The 19708-nt window shown below is 43.4% G+C and overlaps 1 protein-coding gene across 2 annotated transcripts; it reads left to right on the forward strand.

Annotated features, from left to right (window-relative positions):
* The first annotated feature begins 250 nt into the window (after positions 1-250).
* adcyap1b (adenylate cyclase activating polypeptide 1b) lies at positions 251-3880 on the forward strand. 2 transcript variants are annotated; one of them, XM_079569918.1, is made up of 5 exons: positions 251-651; positions 903-1007; positions 1978-2100; positions 2312-2416; positions 2899-3880. In XM_079569918.1, the coding sequence occupies exons 2-5, from the start codon at positions 904-906 to the stop codon at positions 3083-3085; spliced, it is 519 nt and encodes a 172-aa protein (XP_079426044.1). In that variant the 5' UTR covers positions 251-651; position 903; the 3' UTR covers positions 3086-3880. The 2 variants fall into 2 exon arrangements, with proteins under 2 accessions (XP_079426044.1, XP_079426045.1); XM_079569919.1 differs by lacking the exon at positions 2312-2416 and having other exon boundaries at positions 256-651.
* Positions 3881-19708: the final 15828 nt, after the last annotated feature.

Genomic DNA, 19708 nt, shown 5'->3' on the forward strand with positions numbered 1-19708 from the left:
GTCACATAACGGCGCTGTGCGTCTCTGCGGTTCAAAAGAGAAAAGTTTTAGGATGAAAAAACTTGAAAGAAAGAAAAGAAAGAAAGAAAACGATGGGTGGGTGCTTATAGATGCAGGCAGGTGGGGTATAGGGTCTGACGAGGAAGGAACTGTACTATTATATTCCGGGAGGGAGGCTTGATGACGTCTGCAGCATCCTTAATGTGACATGTCGGGGGAGGGAGGAGGGGAGATAAAAATCCAAGGCAATCACAGTCCAGGACAAAAGTTTCGAGCGAGCGATATGTAGACGCACACGACGAGCGGTTGGCATTTTTGAGACTTCTTACAGGGAGGCGTCTTCTTCTTCTTCTCCAGCGTGCGCAAAACTGTCTCTTCTTTTTTTTCTTTCTCTCCGTTTCTTTCTTTCACTGATTGAGTCCAAAGTGAGATAGGCGCGGAACTGAGGGGAACAAAAAGGGGAGTCGACGCGGAGACGGCGCTTCAGCCAAACGGGTGTTAGAAGTGCTCTCTCGACGCACGCAGACACGCCCGGACCCTGCCTTCCCTCTTACCCTCCTACATCCTCTGTCTGCTTCCAGTAACAGCAGCATCAGCAGCAGCCAGTAGAAGCACCGCGCGTCTCCTGTCCTCCCTTTCTTCCTGATATAGGTATGTGCCACCGCGGACTGCATGGACACCGAAGCTGAGCGCTGCGTAAAAGTCACGGGAATTAGTCTATTTTTGGATACTTTGCATGTAACGGATTGACTTATAACTTTGATGTAAGGCAACTGGCCGTTATACAGCTCCGGTTTTTATTCTGGCGTTTAAAGTTTATCACGTAGATATATATGTTTTTCTAATTGTTCTTTTGGCGTCAGAAGCTATACTGATGTTGCTTCTTTTTTGTTTCCCTGCAGCATGGCCAGTTCGAGTAGAGCCACTTTAATCTTACTCATCTACGGAATCTTAGTGCACTACAGCGTCTTCTGCACACCCCTTGGACTAAGTTACCCTAAAATCAGGTAGGTGCCTCATTCAAAAAAAAAAAAAACCTTGTGGGTAATTCTTATTTTACGCGTAACACTTTGAAATCCTCCAGGCGCTTTGAAGTGGTAGTTGTATTTATGTCCACGGCGTAATTACGCACAAAACCTGCTGCGCGTCTTTCCCCACACCTTGCGCGCACACAGTGATTGATGAAAGCCATAGTTGTCAAAGCGCTTGGGTGTGTGTGTGTGTTTGTGTGTGTGTGTGTGTGTGTGTGTGTGTGTGTGTGTGTGTGTGTGTGTGTGTGTGTGTGCGCGTGTGCATGACAGTGAGGTATGAGTCCGGCGGGACGCTCCACACCAGTCCCTCTTATTAAGCTGAAACCGAGCGCCGGATGACGGGGGGGCTGTCGTCACGCGCAGAGGCGAGGCAAAGCGAGAAGAAACCTGAGCCACTTTACATCTTATTTATTTTTTTCTCTCTCTCTCGTTCTTGTTATTGTTGCAAAACCATGATTTGGGCGTGGTTACGGAGCACATTATATTAGCAGCATAATAGTTTTTCATTTCCCTTTTTCTATTGTACATTTTTCAGTGTTCACGCCTACTGGGGGTTTTCACACCCATTGTTCGGATTTATTTTAATTATTAATGAGCATATGTAAGGAAACCAATACCAGACACGATTTAAAACATTATTTTTCCATGTTACGCTATATTTAAACGGATAATAATAAGAAAAGACAAATAAAACGTTATTTTACACTTTTCGATATTCGTTTGTTTTCTGGCTTTCCCACTGTCTATTAATCTTCTATATGAAATGTTTTCGTTCTTTTGCGATTTTTTACGCATTTTCCCATCCCGTATAAGGAGAACAGGTGCGCGCGTTTTGGCGCATTCTTGCACAAGCCCATATTCCTTCACTGCCGCGCACCACAGACACTGGGAGATGCCCTCGCGCTCGCCCGCCCGCCTGACTTGTCCCTTTTTCCTCCCCAACCAGACTTGACAACGATGCCTTCGATGAGGACGGCAACACATTACCGGACATGGGCTTCGACACGGACCGAATAGCGATACGTAGCCCGGACGAAGCGTATACGCTCTATTACCCCCCGGAGAAAAGGTAAATCTTTTGTCTGAATTCGGCGCCATCGTGTTCCTCTGTCCGGTGTTATTTTCCCGTAGCCTAAAATGCGCACGCCTAAATAGTCTTGTTTAAGGTGGGGGGACATTTAAGGCTACTTTATTTTTCCCCCTCGAATCATTGTCTGCGCTTTTCTTTTTGAGTCTTACCCTTGGATTGATATGTGTGTTTTGGCGTTTTATCATCTCAGATCAGAAAGGCATGCTGAGGAGGCATTAGATAGAGCCTTGAGGGACATCCTGGGTCAGTTAACAGCGAGACATTATCTGCATTCGCTGATGACAGTACGCGCAGGGTAAGGGCATCCTCTTATACGCGTTTACGCAGCAATCATTATCCATTTCATTTGCTTCCATGAACGTTTGCAGCATCATGTAAGCGCTGTGTTACCATGTCTCGTTTTGTTTTTTTTCTCTTTTTTTCCCCCCCAGTGTTGCATGGCGTATTCCGTTCACTGTCACCATTATTCCCATTAGCAATACCGGTCAGGGTGAAATTACAAAGCAGTTCATGCATTGATTTTTTTTCGTGGAGCACTAAAATAATCCTGCGTCAGAATGCACAATGGGCCAGGAATGATTAATAATTTACGCGCTTAAATCCAAAGGCCTGTTGTAGCACGGCAGGCCGAGGGAAAAAAAAAAAAACCCAGACAGCTTTACGACAGAAATCACGACAGTCAAGAGGCGAGATTAACCAGGGGAATTGTACAATGAAAATTTCGCATGTATTCAACGTGTTTTTTTTTTTCTTCTCCCCTTTTTTGTGTTGTTACAGCGAGGACAACAGTGTGGAGGACGAGTCGGAGCCCCTATCCAAAAGGCACTCGGATGGCATCTTCACTGATAGCTACAGCCGCTATAGGAAGCAAATGGCCGTGCAGAAATACCTGGCAGCAGTTCTGGGCAGAAGGTACAGACAGAGAGTTAGGAACAAGGGACGTCGCGGGCTGGCCTATTTGTAGCGTCCTTTTTTTTGGCCCCACCATCTTTTTTTTTTTTTTTTCTTCTTTTTTTTTTTTCCTTTTCTGCCGAGAACGCGCCCCAAACTGCCCAACTGTGTAAATAACATCGAGTCGTTAGAAAACCTCCACCTATATCTGCCAACCAGTGGATTGCGCCTGTGTTCTTTCAACATGTATTTATGTATGAAGTAAAGCCATTAAAATCAATATTTTATTAATAATATCGTTTTTTTTTTCCTTTTTGTACTGAAGCACTTCTTGAGACATAACCCTGCTACACACAGTTGTGGACCAACATTTTATTTTCATGTTAAGATGTAAAAGAAAATGGGAAAAAAAAAAAAAAAGCTTCAAAAAAAAACAACAAAGATATAAATGTGCACCTTGAACATTATGCGCTTGAAATCTTTAAAAGTCATCTACATATGCAGAAAATAAATAGATTTTAAAAGACAATCAAAGTATTGAATGTTATACTTATTTTTGTAACCTATTTTTTTAGTGTTGTTTATTTTTTTGGTTTCTGAACAGGCCCAAAGAAGCGGTGAGCATGCTCTGTAAAACCCCGGCTTATCCAACACAAATGATATATGTTAGTGGTGAGCTATGTGGCTTTGATGTGTGGCCTCATGTGGTGGCACAAAAAGAAACACACAAAAAAAAACAGACCAAAAAAAAAAATCTGTCTTTGAAACTGTCATCGCGGGGGCATTGGTTACAGAGATGTGCTCACTCGCCTCTAAAAAGTGTCCGAAAACGTGCATCCATACAGAGAGTTGTGGCGTATTGTGTACAGGCTATAGAAAAACTACAAATCCCAGTGTTGCCTGCTCAGTCAGACGGATTCATTCAGAAAAAAAAAACTGAGCACAGGCTGCACCAGAGAGACACAAAGATGACTATTATAGCGGCTTACTCATCCTTATTAGTGCATGTTAAGGCTATTTTATTTTGCTTTAGAAACTGCATGACGATGTGCTCTTTGGAGATTTTTCTTTTCTTTTACTCTTACGGCTTATGCTTTAAGCCTCATTTTGCACCATAACCTCCTCCTTCTAAGATTAAGGAGAGAGACTGGCTGTGGTGATGACTGGTATTGCACTGACTTGTTGACACTGGACGCCCTTTTCCTATATATATCTATATTTTCAAGCCCGATTGCCTTCATCTCCGAGTAGTAGTCGTAGTAATAGTCTTTTGATTTCTTCGCTTCTATAGATGGCCGTGCTCAAAGTAGTCATTTTGTTCCTTTCCTCTCTTTGGTTAGCCTTGACAGTGCCGTAGTTGAGTTTTTTTTTCGTGTCGGATGCCTGTCGAGAGCGTGACGTGAGGATGTGATAACTAGGTGGGAAGAGTGAAAGGAAAGAACGAGCGAACGTGTCGGAGTGAGACTTTTGTGTGGGGTTGTTTTATGTAATGTGACCAGATAGAGACACCACTAAACACTGGACAGCATGAGGGTCAATGAGCCTGACCGTGGATATCGGGCGTTGAATTCCCTCATCTTTCGTCAAATGGGTTTCGGAGGCCACGTTTACGCTAATGCAATTCTGATCCAAACTTTGCTTTTCTTTTCACATTATGCCTTTACTGTGCAATTTTGGCATTACTAGCGTCTCAGGCTAATAATGCACTTTTTGGATCCTCCTTTTTCCGCTTAGTTTTTGATTTGAAATCCTTTTGGGTGGATTTCGTATAGTTTCATGCTTGTCTTATGGCATTATTAGCATGTGGAGCTAATAATGAACTTGTAACTTGTGAGCGGGGTTTCACGGACAAACTCTATTCTTATTTCTCATGCTCGACAACTAGATGAAGCCAAATATATATCACAGATTTCCTTATTTTCCCATCTTTCTGATACTGCATCCATGATTAACCACACGTTCAGGCTGGCTAATATGCTACCACATATTAGCCACGGTGACTTGGTTATCATTCCTCTTGTTCGCCTCCTCCTCCATGATCTCAGTTAAGGATTTGCTTCACGCTGTAGGCGAGGCGTCCCTCTTTTTATCCAGGCTTAGAAACGGGCACACACAGATTTGCGCCTTGAATGTTACCTCATTGCACTCTTGTTTTGTCATTCCTCTTCGACGCTTTAGAGCAAAAGATGAGTTTCAAGTTCGAAATTGCATTAGCGTGGTCAGAGCCTACATGCTTGCGCCTTAACGCGGATGTACTAGCCTAATTTCTTGCAGATTGTTTTGGAGTGTGTGGACATTGCCTGACTGTAAGAAGAGACTAAACGGATTTCCACAGCCCTCCAGCCCAGAGCGAGAGCTTAACATTGACTTTTATTAGACCGATATCTTTTGATTTTATTCAACATTATGCAAATGGGAGTTTTATGCATCCCTTGCAATTCAATCTCTGGCCCACATCCACCCATAAATACTCTGTCGAATCGGGTCTTCTTCTTCCTACAAGGCTTTGAGTGAATGTAGTGTCCAATGTAGGTGTTTTGCAAATATCCGCGTCTGTAAACTCGTGTTTGTTTGTGTGAATGAGAATCGAGCGTGGAGGTGGTGGAAACAGCTTTTGGCTTCGGTGCCTTTGCTTCGACGTGAGAAAAAAAAAACACAAAAAAAAGTACAAAAAAATAAAAAATTCGCCACACATGAAAGATGGCAATTTTAGTGGCCCTACAATGCTGCAGTCCATTAGCTTATCTTCAAACGTACTTTTTTTAATGTTTAATCGCTTGGCTTGGTCCATCCCAACAGTAGTAGTAATTAGGCTTTCTTTTTAAAGCATGGCCAATACCTTATAGTGAGTAAAATATGGTTAAAAAAATAGCTATGTTGAAGGAGCAGGCAATGTATGTGTGTGCATGGGGTGTTCAGTGTCTGTGGGAGTTGTGAACAAAGACCAGTGTTAATGTTGTTGTTGACTATGAGGTGTTGTTTCTTTGATATTGGTCAGTACATTATAAAGAAGAATATAGCCCCTTATATAACTTATACTTTCTCATGTGCATCACCATCTAAAAGTACAAGGGAAACCGAACAATGACAGAGATGTTGTTCCGATCGTAGACAATGCCTGTTGTTGATATTTCTGAAAGCGCCAAACGCCTTACTTTAAATGTTGACTCTTCTATATCTGAAAAACTATGTGTTTTCAAAGTGAACCTTAGTACAAGTGACATCGTTCTACACACAGGAATCCTTTACGGGGTTTTACGTTTCTCAATGTCATGAAAGTGTTGTAAGATTTGTATGAATAAATTTTTGTAAACAACATTTTTCTAATCAATGTCTAATCATTTTTAAGATCGCCTCTGTTAAATGTAAGCTGTATTAAAGATGATATAGAGCTAAAATGTGGCGTCAAACAAAAGTGAGGCTTCAGGCTTGAGCGTAGATGTTCCCATTTTCCTCAGAGCAGATCATTTCCTCAAAATCACAGCAGCCAAAAGCTATGATTGAAAATATAGTTAAACATCTTTCACATCCAGCCCAGCTGCTCTCGAGAGGACAGAGTCTGCCAGGTTAAATTTACATTTCCAGCAAAATCTCATCACAAATGAAAAGCAAATATATGCCAGCGCTGCTCCAACCTGTAAGCAATGATGATCCTGAGCCAAGAAGCACGCTGCAGTCTGCCGGGCTTTGTGTGTTAGTGGTAACTTCCTCTTAAAGATATTTATATGCGTTTCCAGCACATTTAAATTCACAAGTCATAAGGTGGAGCTGAAAATAAGAAGAGGTTCTGGATGCATCAGACAAATGGATCAATAATTGGGAGTGTAAACGCGGTTGGCGCCTGCTCCAGACTGAGCTCCTCTATGTGGATCTCTCTTCACTCCAGTCTTGGCCTTGGAAGTGCAGCTGGGTCCCGCGGGAGGAGCAGCGGGAGGGTGTGGTGAAGAGGCTGAGCCCATCCTCATCAGTGCACTCGGTGCGCTCGCAGCGCTAACCCAATCAGAGACATGTTGCGTGGCAACGGGCCACAAAGGGACGCGCTTCTGTATACGCATGTGTCAGGAGTGTGTATGTCGAGATGTGTGCCGGGCTGTGTACATGTTTGAACCTCTTACATTATTCAGAGCACAGGTGTCCTCTCGGACTTCATACAGGATCCATACTGACCAGCCTTGAAAGCATCCTTTGGCCTCACCCGCACATGACTAACACAACAAACAGCACTGGACAGAGCTGCACTACGCTGTACACTGTCGCAGAACCACATCGGAGCAGGTGGTAAATATGATTAATGAAAGCAACTAACTGAATTAGCCATGAGAACCTGCTCTCACATACATCAGTCTCCCTGAGGAGGCTGCTGCTGGTGGGAGTCGCTGTTACCAAGAAGCAGATTGACGACTGTCAGCTCCTGTGTGGAGATGTCTCTATTCTTTATTTATCCCTCTGCATTTAGAGCCGGCACCAGAGGCTCAGTCTTGTTCATAGGAAGAGATTCCTGGATTTCCCCTGACGTTATGGGATTTTACAAAAGGTGCTTTGAAATAAATCAAGTCTGTGTTGAGAAAGAAATAACATTTGAAATTCAGCAGAAGTGCATTCTCTAACGCAGCTGTGGGACTATTTTTTACATTATGTGAAGCAATCAAATGAAACATTTCAAAATATTGATTCATATAAAGCCATTATTGCCCCTCTGTGACGTATTTCATTCTACCAGTGACAGCATTTTATATCACGCCAGTTTTCTAATTTTGCCCCTTTGGTGCAGAGTTTTAAGAGAAAGACATGAGCCCTTAATTAAAGCAGTATTATTAGTAGGACGAGGAAGGAATCCCATCTTTTAATAATGTGCGCGTGTCCTTCAGAGCCCCCAGACATGTCTTAATCACTCAGACCGGGGCAGCAGCGGGACAGAGGGAGAGGGGGAGGGGTGCTGGCTTTGGGATATTCCACAGGGGATACCCACCACAGTGCCCCATGATCAACATGCAACCAGTTCTTTGTTGCCATCTGAGCACTGTTCCACAATACTATCTCCAATATCAAACGCTCAGAAGGAATCAGTGAAAAAGGAGAAAATAGAGGCGATCATATAAGGGTGAAAAGCTGTAAAATGTTGACATAAGTGAAATATCTCTTAACCTTTAAGTGCCAGTCCCAGGTCTGGAAAAAAAATCAGGAAGAAAGACTCACATAAATATGCAGACACTTGGAGAAACATGGAGACAACTGGAATGGGATGTGTGAACATTTTATCCCAAATCAATCTGCAAACCAGTGTGGATCGCTCCATTAATAGCATTTTCTGAAGTACCTCCTGAAGCCAACAGCCAACAGGTGAGTATATTTCACTTTTTTTTGCACTTTATATAGCATTGCTCATTCACTCCCCTCACTCGGTGAAGGTGCCCTGAGGTAGAGGAAACTATGGTGGCCAATCTGCACCAGTGACCAGCACTAATTCTTTTATACATAGGCAAGGTGTGAGTTTTTTAGGCATCACAAAGTCAGTAGAACAGACTGGACACTATAGAACCACTGAACTTTTGCATCTGTGGACAAATATTCACCCCACTGAGCTACTATCACCCCAGTTATTCCCTAAATGATTTATTATTGTTCAAGTGTGGACAAAGACTTTTCAATACTTGCATTTCTGTTCATTTCTGTGCACTCTCACCTCTGCGTGCACTCTGACTTCTCCTTGGCCCAACAGGATTAAAGCCCCCGCTGGAGAAGCCCAGACAGAGCAATGATCCAATCGCCCCTCCCAACAAACAAACACGCACACACACACACCACACACACTCCCTCCCTCATAAATCATTCAGTGCTCTGCGTCTTTGCGGGACATGTACACAAGAGGGGTGTGCCTGTGCCTGCCCTGCTCCGCTCGCCCCTGCCCCGTCCTGTCATCAACCCGAGGGCCCACAATAACACACTGGCCCAGGCTTAAATCTCATCTCGAGCTGCTCCCTGTCACTGCTCTCATTAAACAGGAGGCACGTCGACCCACCTCCCCGAGGGACCGACAACACGCCGGAACAGACAAGCGGCACGAAAACCAGGGGGGAGTGGGCGGATTCGGACCACGGATCAACGCTATAGAGACGCTTGTGGCGCTGAGAAAGGGGAACACTTTAATCGTATGGCTTGGGTGATCAAGTGAAACCACCGCTATCCATCATCTGTTATGAGGCTAGCAAGGTGTATGAGCAAACGTCATTTTCTCAGCTTAAAATAACAATGAAACAAGAATAAAAGTCAGATGGGATGAAAAGGGCCATTGCTACACATGTGTTACGGACATTATGGGACTGATTTGTTGCCAAAGAACCAGTCACCTTGTGTTGTCATAAGTTTGAGCCCAGAGCTGGACATTTAATGTGATGCCACAAGCAGCTTAAAGGGATAGTTCAGGATTTTTGACAAAGGGTCTCATTTTCTAGTTGTCCAGAGTGATATTTATTTCTGGATTATTATTTCATGCAGTCCTTATATTTGAAGAGTTTCGTGGTGCTAGGCTAGTGCTAGGCTAGTGCATGTCTATGGAAACTAGTAGCCTGCATTAAAAACAGTCTGACCCAAGCACAGTGCACCTGAGGCAAATCACGTATAACACCAGACTACCCATATAAATGTCTGTGTTGACTGAATTAAAAAAAAAAATATATATAACCATTTTGCATTTAAAATAACTTATATTTGATCAGCTTCCTGGTTGCAAGTTACACAGCGGCGGAGTGATCTGCTCGGTTACCGGATCTACAGTAGTTTGTTTACCTGCGGCCGGTATTACTACATGAGGAGTTCACAAAGGAGCTTTCTACAAATCTGACATGGCAACGTTTGGAGGACTGCACGATGATATTGAAGAGGTTTTTAATACAGGCTACTAGTTACCATAGACATGCGCTAGCCTAGCACTAGCCTAGCGCCGCTAAACTCTTCAAATATAAGTGTCTGTGTACATTGGTGTATGAATGAGAGTGTGAATGGGTGACTGGTTCCTTACTGAAAAGCGCTTTGGGCCTGATAAAAGTAGAAAAGTGCTATATAAGTTGAGTCCATTTACCACAAGGACTGCATGAACAATTAAAAAAAACACTCTGGATAACTAGGAAATGAGGCCCTATGTAAAAAATCCTGAAATATCACTTTAAGGAAATAAAGAAATGAGATGGTTTCAGGGATTTTTGAACATCGATAGTTTAGTTTAGTTTAGTTTAGTTTAGTTTAGTTTTATTTATTTATTTATAATTATTTATTTGTTTATTTGAGCATTGAAATTCTGGAGTGGGCCTTCAACTGCTCAAATAAACAAATAAACTAAACTAAACTAAACCATCGATGTTCAAAAAGCCCTGATACTATCCTGAATACACTTTCATTATTGTATTAAAACTTGGTGAAGCACAGCATATTTCATTCCGGTCAGGCATTATGCTAAAACCAAAATTATTGACGAAAAAAAAATAGTCCCTTTTGGCTTGACTCAAGTTGCCCTTTCTTGAGCATCTCCATCTGTTTGAGTTTGGGCTGACTACATAAAATAGTCAATGCTTTCTATCTTACATGGTGAAAAATGTGGGATAAAATTAACCAATACACTTACTACACATCGATAGGTCTCATCATGCAGTTGTTATGGCAAGCCCCACCAGCCCCATGAGCTCTCGCACAGAGGCACCCCCCGTTTATTCTTCGCCGTGTTTTGCTCGACTCCAACCCCTGTGGGATATTCCAGGCTCGTTACCTTCTAAAAATAATCCATCAGCTTTACGGCGCGCTGCCTGTTGGTCTGTTGTTTGATGTTGGCAGGTAACGCTCGCGCACCTTAAGTCTTCGACTCGAGAAGAAACCGCCAACCACCTGCTGATGCAATCCGTGTTCAGGAGAGGAAGCTCAGTGGATCAAAACGCACCTAAGCGGAGGAAAATCAAAGACGGGTTAAGAATAGAGGAAGCTAAATGTGCCCTTGGTTGGTTTTTGTTAGCAAATTGACACGTTCATGTTCTGTGTGCTACTAGAGATTTAGTATTTTCTTCTCACGATTCAATACCTAAATGTTTTTCAGTCAGTCAGCTTCAGTGTCTGTTCTAACACAAGCAAAAGAATCATAATAATCCTAAAATAATGAAAGGACATTCTGTTATTGCACTTTTCAAAACACTTCTGCAACTTCTTAAAACATTCACTGACTTGGCCAAATCCCTCCCACACACATTTTGTTGAGCTTTGATTGCGGTACACATTCACCATAAGCTTGTGAAGTTTTATTTCTGTCAAGTGTTGCGTGAATTTTTCCACCACGTTCTCGTATCGACGATGGGAGAGACGAACTGCTGTGCTGAGCCTTGATGCTTTAATGGGGTCAAGGTCTGGACTCTGTGGCGGCCAATCCATGTGTGAAAATCATTTCTATATGCGTCCACTCTTTTAGAATCTGAGTCTGATGAATCTTAGCATTGTCATATTGGAATAGCTTTGCCCGAACCCCATTGATCCAACAACCTGTTCATTCAGCTGACCTCACTCTTGGCACGTAATGTCACTGACAAACTGCAGCGACCCCAGATCCAGGGGCGTTTTGGCCAAAACATGAGGATAATCCAAGAGCAACCTCATCATTGCTCATCATGAAAACTTGTCTGTTTACTTTAGGTCAAGGTAACTACATCCGTAAAGCTAAGGAAGGCATCATGTCAGAGAAAGAATCATGTTTGAACCTGCGAATTGCATGTGTTTTGAAATCTGAACCCTCTAAAGAAAACTGATTTGCGAAATATCATTTTGATCTTCTGCCTTTTATTTCTCGTGCCGCTAGTCATCGCTCACGTCTTGCTCACATGGCAGTAAATCCAATCAGAAGCCATTTGACTGCTGCAGATGACAGTGCTGACTCCTCACTCAAATGTCCCGCCGTGGCAAATCCTATTGATCCGAGTCCAAGCGTTATTAATGGTTTGCAAATACAACCCCGTGTGAGAACATATTTGCCCGACCTCTCCCGACCCAGATCTCCATTACCAAGCCGCTCTTATTTGTCATTGCTCCTCTCAAAATCCCTACGCTTACAGGCTCCATTCCAGCTGAAATACCTGATGCGTGTGACTTCTCGTTGTTTTACATCAAATGACCGGCTCCAAAGCTGCGGAGAGATCCGTGCTCCCCCGTCGGTGTGTGGGGCTGACGGGAGCAGAGCAGTGGTGGCTGTAGGTGGACTCCATGTTGCCTGTGAAGCCAAAGCTCAGTGGCTCGGCTTCACGCTGCGGCTGTGAGTTCACTTCATCTGCTCAGAGGTGTTGTGTTGGCAGACTGCACAATCACCTCATGCTTGGCAACAACAGAATAATAATTGCAATCTGCTTTGTTTTACATGTTTTGCATTCACGTTGTGCTGATTTCAAACGCAGGGCGGGGCCTATGTAATTCTGTAGACAATTCTCTTTTCCATTTAGTTGCAGCAAGGTATCAATCAAGTAACTAGTCACCTTAAAAAAGAAGAAGAGAGAATAAGATGGGTTGAGCATAAACTGGGTTGTATGGTTGGCGGACTCCCAGCACCCTAAGGTATAAACTGTAGTTGTGCCCTTGATCTAAACACTTCACCCACTTTGCCTGTGTTGCACCAGCCCCAGTGACTCCTCCTGCAGGTAGTGGGTCCACAGAAGGACGGCCTCACGATTCTTGCTGCTCGCTCATAAGGGGCTTCTGAACCGCTCTTTGTCTGACCCGTCACTTAGGACCGGTTTGCCATGGGAGACCCTACCACTGGCACTGTTTGTCAATCGGGCGCTCAAACCCCTCCACCACGTTAAGGTGGCAGTTCCAGGAGGGGTTTGTGGCAGTCCCAAGTCTGCAATAGCCTACCACCACCAAGCATGGAGTGAATGAATGATGTGTGTAGCCAACTCAAACTTGTAAAGTGTTCGTGTAAGCCATCATTATTCCTAACTTCCAAATTCCTAGCTATTTAAATAAAGATCTTCTTCTTCTATTCCAAACTAGAGGAGTAGCAGCATGACTTCATATCCAATTTCCAAACTTTCTTTGCAGTTTTAATACTAGTTTCTGAACACCTGCCTCTCATGTCTTACCTCATCCACAGTTGTCCAATGATCAGTAGCAAGAGACTGTCAGCTCATACCTAACAATATTAAATCATGTATCTGACCTTCAGAGTTCAATGGAGGGTTGGTCAGCCCACTAGTCTTCATGTTTTTGAGCGTCTAACAGGCCTCTTTGTGATTTGGGGCGAGGTTGTACAAACACTGAATTATGCATCTTTGCTGGCGCACTAAGGTGCGAAAACGCTGCATGAGATCGGTGCAGAAAATGAACTCTTTTTTTGGCCACTTGCTTCCACCACTCTCTCCAAGCTAAATACACAAGAAAGAAGAAGGCACCCTATTACCCCGTCTCCTTACTCAAATATATGCACCCGTGCAACTCTGTGCCTCCAGCTGTGCCAGATTTCCTGAATGAAGCCATGAAGCCAGAGATAATGAATGAGAGGTGAGGCTTGTGGCAGCTTTACACAGTGACACACAGTTGGAGTGGCGAGACATTTATATTCTTTTTAATGAACGTGAGAGTGCTGTGAGTTAAAGTATGGCAGGGGAAACTTCATGTCAAGGTTATAACTATGCCCTTAAACATGATAAGATCTGAACAGACTTGGAATGGTGTTTGTTGAGTCATGCCTCGAAGTCACATATCGCCCACCAGTAGTTTATGTGGTACAAAAAATATTGTACTAAAGTGATGTGGACATTGGATATAAACCAAACACAAAAGCATTAAAATTATATATATAAATCAAATAAAAATTACTCTAAATCCTTCTATTGACGTATTACGGTTTGACCGCTATCCGCCAATCCTCCCCATTTACACTTATGACATGGAGTTGAGAAAGAATCCATGTGGGTGGATCTGACTCCTCGTATAGAGCCGTTCCCAGCTCCTAATAAGACCAGGGTATTGTTAGCCTGGCCTTTGCCATCCGTAAACTCCGATCAATTATAATTTCCCTACATGTACGTCTGGGCTTGATCTCAGTGGCTGCGTTACATCGGTTGACTTTCTACCTACCATTGAGAGAGCGGGGGAGGTGGGTGTTGTTGGTGACGTCAAGCATTTGCGCCGATTTGCTGGTTGTCGTTTGGCAATGGCGGCGGATACGAAAGTAATGGAAGCTCTTCAATCCGTCCTGGCTCGGCTTCCAAATATCCGGAAATTAAAATTGAAGCCTTGGGATGTGCAAGGAAGCTCCCAAGAGTTATGATTGAGCTGCTTCGCTCACTCTGACGCGTTACATACGTCACGACCAAACGTTAGCGAAAATCAGATCCAATGGTTTCAAAGGAGTTCACCCCTCCCACCTGATAACGGAGCTCAATGGAGAAGTTCCAGATCCTTGTATGAAACGCAGTAAGTACGAGGGTAAAACCAGGCTAGGGAAGTGTTATCTTTGCAATAATCTCAACCTTACTGGGGTTGGACCGAGTGGCAATGCGCCTTTACAGTCTTTTGCTCTTTCTGGAGTTGCCACTGGCCACTAGGGGGTGGTATTGCAACAATATCAGCACCCTGTCATGACCCTCATTTGCCTTCGTGTATGTTGTATTTAACACTATACAGAGCAATATCAAATAAATATATATGTACACAATACGGGGCAGTCGAGAGCGGAAAGGTGAGAGTTGCGCTTCCAGACAGCCTAGTGGACACAGTCAGTTGGACCTGGCACCGATCAAGACTCGGCAGTATTTGCCTGATGACAAGACTGAATCGGCTGTGAGGTGGGGGTGGTTTTAGCCTCTGATGTAACTCTCTCCATTCTGCAAAGGGAAAGCCACTCGCAAGGGCCCTGTCTAGATCATTGTTACTGAGCCAAAACACATCAGTCGTTCACTGAGATGAGCATAGTCCAGCTTGATGCCTAACAAATGTAAGGAAATCTCTACCAATTGGGACAGGGCATGAGCAGTTTACCTTGAATAAGGTTAAAACTAAACTTGCGATATAAATATTTGCCAGCTGGCTTTGTAGTGTTGATAATTAAATCAGTAACAGTATCAACTTTATAAAGCAGGGAAGCACTTCCGGGAAATGGAGGGAACCGTCTCATGACATGGTGAAGTATTCAGAATCACTCAACTTGAGGTATTTTCTCAAAGAGGGCCGGACATTACAAGGTTTAACTTCAAGAATTTGACATAACAGGCTCTTTTGCTAAAATAATGGGCTTATAGTAAAAGCAAAGTTTGTTTTCTTTCTTTCATGTCAGCCCTAAGCCTGGATCAATCAAGCGTGTTCCCTCCCATCATCACATACTGTATTTTAAAATCATTCTTCAGAGCTTCATGCACATCATCGCTATATTTATCAGACATTTGGCCAACTGTCTCAGACTGTTGGCCAAACTATTGTGTGTCCAAGGCGACGCAAACCAAAAGTCAGAGCCACACAACCTCAGATATCTTTACTTTACTTTCTTCTCCAACTTTTCATATCATGCTTAAAAAGGGGTCATGTGGGAGCCTAAAGAATGGTTTGTTGCCTGAATAAAATGGTGTGTAGCTGAGGGATACAATGCTCTGCTTTCAATCAAATGATCTAATACTTTGAACAAAGACTATACACCCTGCACGCTGTCCTCATTATGCTTCCACATACTGCATGTTCTGTATAAAAGTGTTGACGCATTCCCTTATATCAGTGGTACAACATCAATTGTGCACAGTCCGTCATTGGAATTTTTCAGCTGCATTGGAATAGCTCACTGACACTCCCTTTTTATCATACAATGCCTCGAGGAAAAGTGTAAATTCGCATCTCATTTTCACAACTTCTTTGTTCCATGGAACATACGCACGTGGGAAATAACCCACAAACAACCGCTATCGCACTCACAAAGATCCTACAACACCCTTCCCCTTTGAAAAGGAATTACCTACTTTTTTGTGAAAAAGAAATAAGTTGGGTTTGTGAGGCCTTTTCGGGCATTCGGGCATCGAAGGCAGAGCATCGAAGAACACTTTGCCTTTAAACCTTCAAAATGCTCATGTTTTGACACAGTTTAGCCTCAACGTGAAACGGAAATTGGCAGAAAGTTTAAAGTCTTCTCTGTCTGGATGAATAAATATGGTGGTAATGATGTAAAGTGCACAAAATTAGTAATTCATGTAGTTGTGATCGGTGTTATGTGAAACAACTTTTTATTGCTAACACCATAAAACGTTTTAAGAAGCTAATTATTAAACTGTACTTGCTTTTAAGCTGACATCTGCATTTCATTTTCTCTCTTCTTGAAGATGAAATAAAAAGCTCAATACATTTTGCAACTACCATCGACAGGACGAAACCCTTTGGGAGGGTGCAGCGGAGATGTGTTTCGCACCTGTGCCTCGCTCAGCGCTCCTTGAGCTGCAGATCGGCCCCATGCGTCTGTCACCATTCCCAGCCTGTCGCCTCAAGTGTTCATGGAGGGGGGGCACTCCCACACCGCATCCACCACCACAGCCATAAGCAGCACTGGCACAAGGGGGAAAGAGGTGACATGATGAGAGGCAGGGTGGTGTTTATCAGGGACAGTGACTCATTATAACTTGAGGCTCAGGTGAGAAGACTCAGACTCAGACTCTGACTTGACTGATTTTACTCTCAAGTGACTTTTCAATGGTGTTGTATAACTTATATGGAGTGAAGTTGAAGGTCCTGTACCCAGTCTTAAAACAACAACATACATCTGCTTTTACAACATACTCCGTCCGGGCCAAAGTCTCGACCCGAGCCACACCCGGCGCGGTTTGGCTGCAATCACGCTTCACAAACAGCAAAGTGGTGTCCCATGTCCTGACCGACAGGAGGGCGGACCCAGGGCACTTGCATACGAGCCCCAGGGTGAGGCCCCAGTTGCGTCATATGGGGTAACATCATGGCCCTTGATATTATAGGGGTTTTGTAAATCATTCTGGGTCTGGCTCGTCACCTAAGACCTGTTTACCATGGGGGACCCTACGAGAGGCAACACACGTAGCTCCTAGGATCATCTGGGCACTCAAACTCCCCCAGCATAAGGTGGCAGTTCAATGGGAAGACATTTTAGTGCAACATTCTGTTACATTCCTGTTCTGTGAAGGGCTTTGATTACACTCAGATAATGTGAGACTTGATTTTGCAAAAAAATATATAACTTACTTCTGAATGAGCTTATTTTGATTTATTTGCATGTAACCCGGTAGAGCTGTATCCCACACCTCCTCCTCTTTGTGTTTGTGTGTGTCTGCTGTGGGCGTGTCTTGGTGTGGCAACATAGGTGTTGGGAATCAGCTCAGGGGAACACACTTAAGCAGCAGGCGCACACCACTCTGTCTCTGGTTATACTTGTCCAGGTAATGCACAGCAGCCCTATCTACCTTTTCTAAACGGCATACTCTGTAATCACTTAACTTGACTCATGCTTACCTTAAAAAGAGTATTGTACATTTGACTAACTCTCTCATGGTTTTACTTGTCCAGGTGTGCGGAAGGGGGAGCTACGGGCGTGGCCCTCCGGAGAGATTAAGTGGGTCCAAGGCAAATACAAGGTCCAACAAACCACAGCCCAGCAACGCTTCATGTCGACGACTAACAGAACTTACCCAGTTCCTCCATTGACTTTTCCCCTTCCCCACCATTACGCACACCTGCACTTTTGGACAAATCCCCCATTTTATCATACCTTTTTAACATTTTAACTTTTTTTGTAATCAAACTTAACCTTTTAAACAAGACCTTGTTCTGCAATTTTGTCTATATACTGGTTTCCAGGCAGAACTCTGGGCGTTACATGCACAAATGCTATAGTGTAGAACAGGGGTGTCCAAACCTTTTTCACTGAGGGACACGTACAGAAAAATATACAAACAACTGGGCCGCATTCAGTAGAGGTCAGATTTATAACTTCACCTCTATCGTATTAACGTTAGCAAATTCAATAAAATGTTACATGCTTTTTAATTGAATATGCTTGAAGAAAAAAAACAGCTTTCATCACAGCTTTCTATTAATGGATTATAATTTATTTAATATATATTCAATTAAAGCAAATAATATTTTTAGAATTTACAGTGGGCCAATTAAATGTGGGCCGCAGTTGGCCCGTGGGCCATAGTTTGGACACACCCTGGTGTAGAGTGATTCATCAAAAATATATGGAAGGAAGGACAGAAATAAGGACGAAGGAATGAATGAAGGACGGACGGACGGACGGACGGAAGGAAGGAAGGAAGGAAGGAAGGAAGGAAGGAAGGAAGGAAGGAAGGAAGGAAGGAAGGAAGGAAGGAAGGAAGGAAGGAAGGAAGGAAGGAAGGAAGGAAGGAAGGAAGGAAGGAAGGAAGGAAGGAAGGAAGGAAGGAAGGAAGGAAGGAAGGAAGGAAGGAAGGAAGGAAGGAAGGAAGGAAGGAAGGAAGGAAGGAAGGAAGGAAGGAAGGAAGGAAGAACTTTATTTGTGTAGCTCCTTTCACAGACATGGTCACAACAAAGCGCTTTACATGAGACAAATAAGAGCAAATAATCCATTTCAGATTGCCACTGCCCCGGGACAATTAAATTGTGCTGCCAGTGCTGCAGCCGTCATGGGAGCTAACTTTTAACAAAGAGTGATGTTTTAAGTGGCAAAGTGAAGTGAATACCTGTCTAATGCGCTATCAGTCAACAGCCTGGGGTTAGACAGCTCTCTGTGAGGATAAATGTTTACAATACAACCATGGGGAAACATGAGCAATAAGAGACAGGCACTTACAAATTCAGATTCTTCAAAAATGTTGTGTGTGGTATTCTGTTTAAAATGCACACAGAGCAAAGCAACAAGAATCTCATGCATTTCTGAACATAATTATGGGGATCTGAACTACATGGTTTGCAGTTTTTAAATATGACAAGAGCCCATGGAGACGTGAATATTTATTTGTTTGGTTATCGTCCTGGATTATTGCAGCCCTTGCGGTTTACTAATTGCAACAATTCAAATGAGGATATTGATTTAATTGGACACCCTTTTTAAAACGACACCAATAAAAAAACTTCACTGACATTGGCATCAGAAATGAAATCAAACACGGAGCGTTTTTTTTTTTATATAACTTGTTGATTCTGTTGTTCTCCTTTATTAGCATTCCTTGTGGTAGATCATCTCAGAGCTGCATGGGATGTTTGTTTGTTCATGCATTTGGCAACCGCTTCCAGTGACTTCGCTCCACTGGCACAGTCTCAAACCACTCAGCAGCCACCGCTCAGGGCGAAAGGCATGACCAAGTAGCGCTAAACACACAGCGCTAATCAGGTTAAACCATTGTCAGTGACTGGGTCTGCAGTCAAGAGGCCTTTTTAACACAGAACAAGTGCATTAGAACGATGGCTAACTCCGTAACTGCCCAAACATAAAGCAAATTAAAGCGATAAACAACCAAAATGGCCACTGTCGTTGTTTCTTCTTGGCGATTTGAAGCACGCACTGGGTTTGGCTCGGAGCTATTATGGACAAGGATTCACTGATGAAGTTTGAGATGCTAATTTATGTGAGCGCTAAACGCCATTTGTGTCGGCAGCAAAATAAACAGCAAATGGGTCTGAGTCTCGGCTCGAACCAAGACACTGATATTGAGACAGTGCAGTCTTAAAGCTACAGACAGCATCACTGGAA

Source organism: Gobius niger, assembly GCF_951799975.1.
Source record: "Gobius niger genome assembly, chromosome: 13".
Taxonomy (NCBI): Eukaryota; Metazoa; Chordata; class Actinopteri; order Gobiiformes; family Gobiidae; genus Gobius; species Gobius niger.

What these genes read in the sequence shown, in the direction of transcription:
- adcyap1b (XM_079569918.1), top strand. Translation starts at nt 904, where the DNA reads ATGGCCAGTTCGAGTAGAGCCACTTTAATCTTACTCATCTACGGAATC. An exon ending in TATTACCCCCCGGAGAAAAG is followed by an intron (nt 2,101 to 2,311) that starts GTAAATCTTTTG and finishes TTATCATCTCAG; the next exon opens with ATCAGAAAGGCATGCTGAGG. An exon ending in CTGATGACAGTACGCGCAGG is followed by an intron (nt 2,417 to 2,898) that starts GTAAGGGCATCC and finishes GTGTTGTTACAG; the next exon opens with CGAGGACAACAGTGTGGAGG.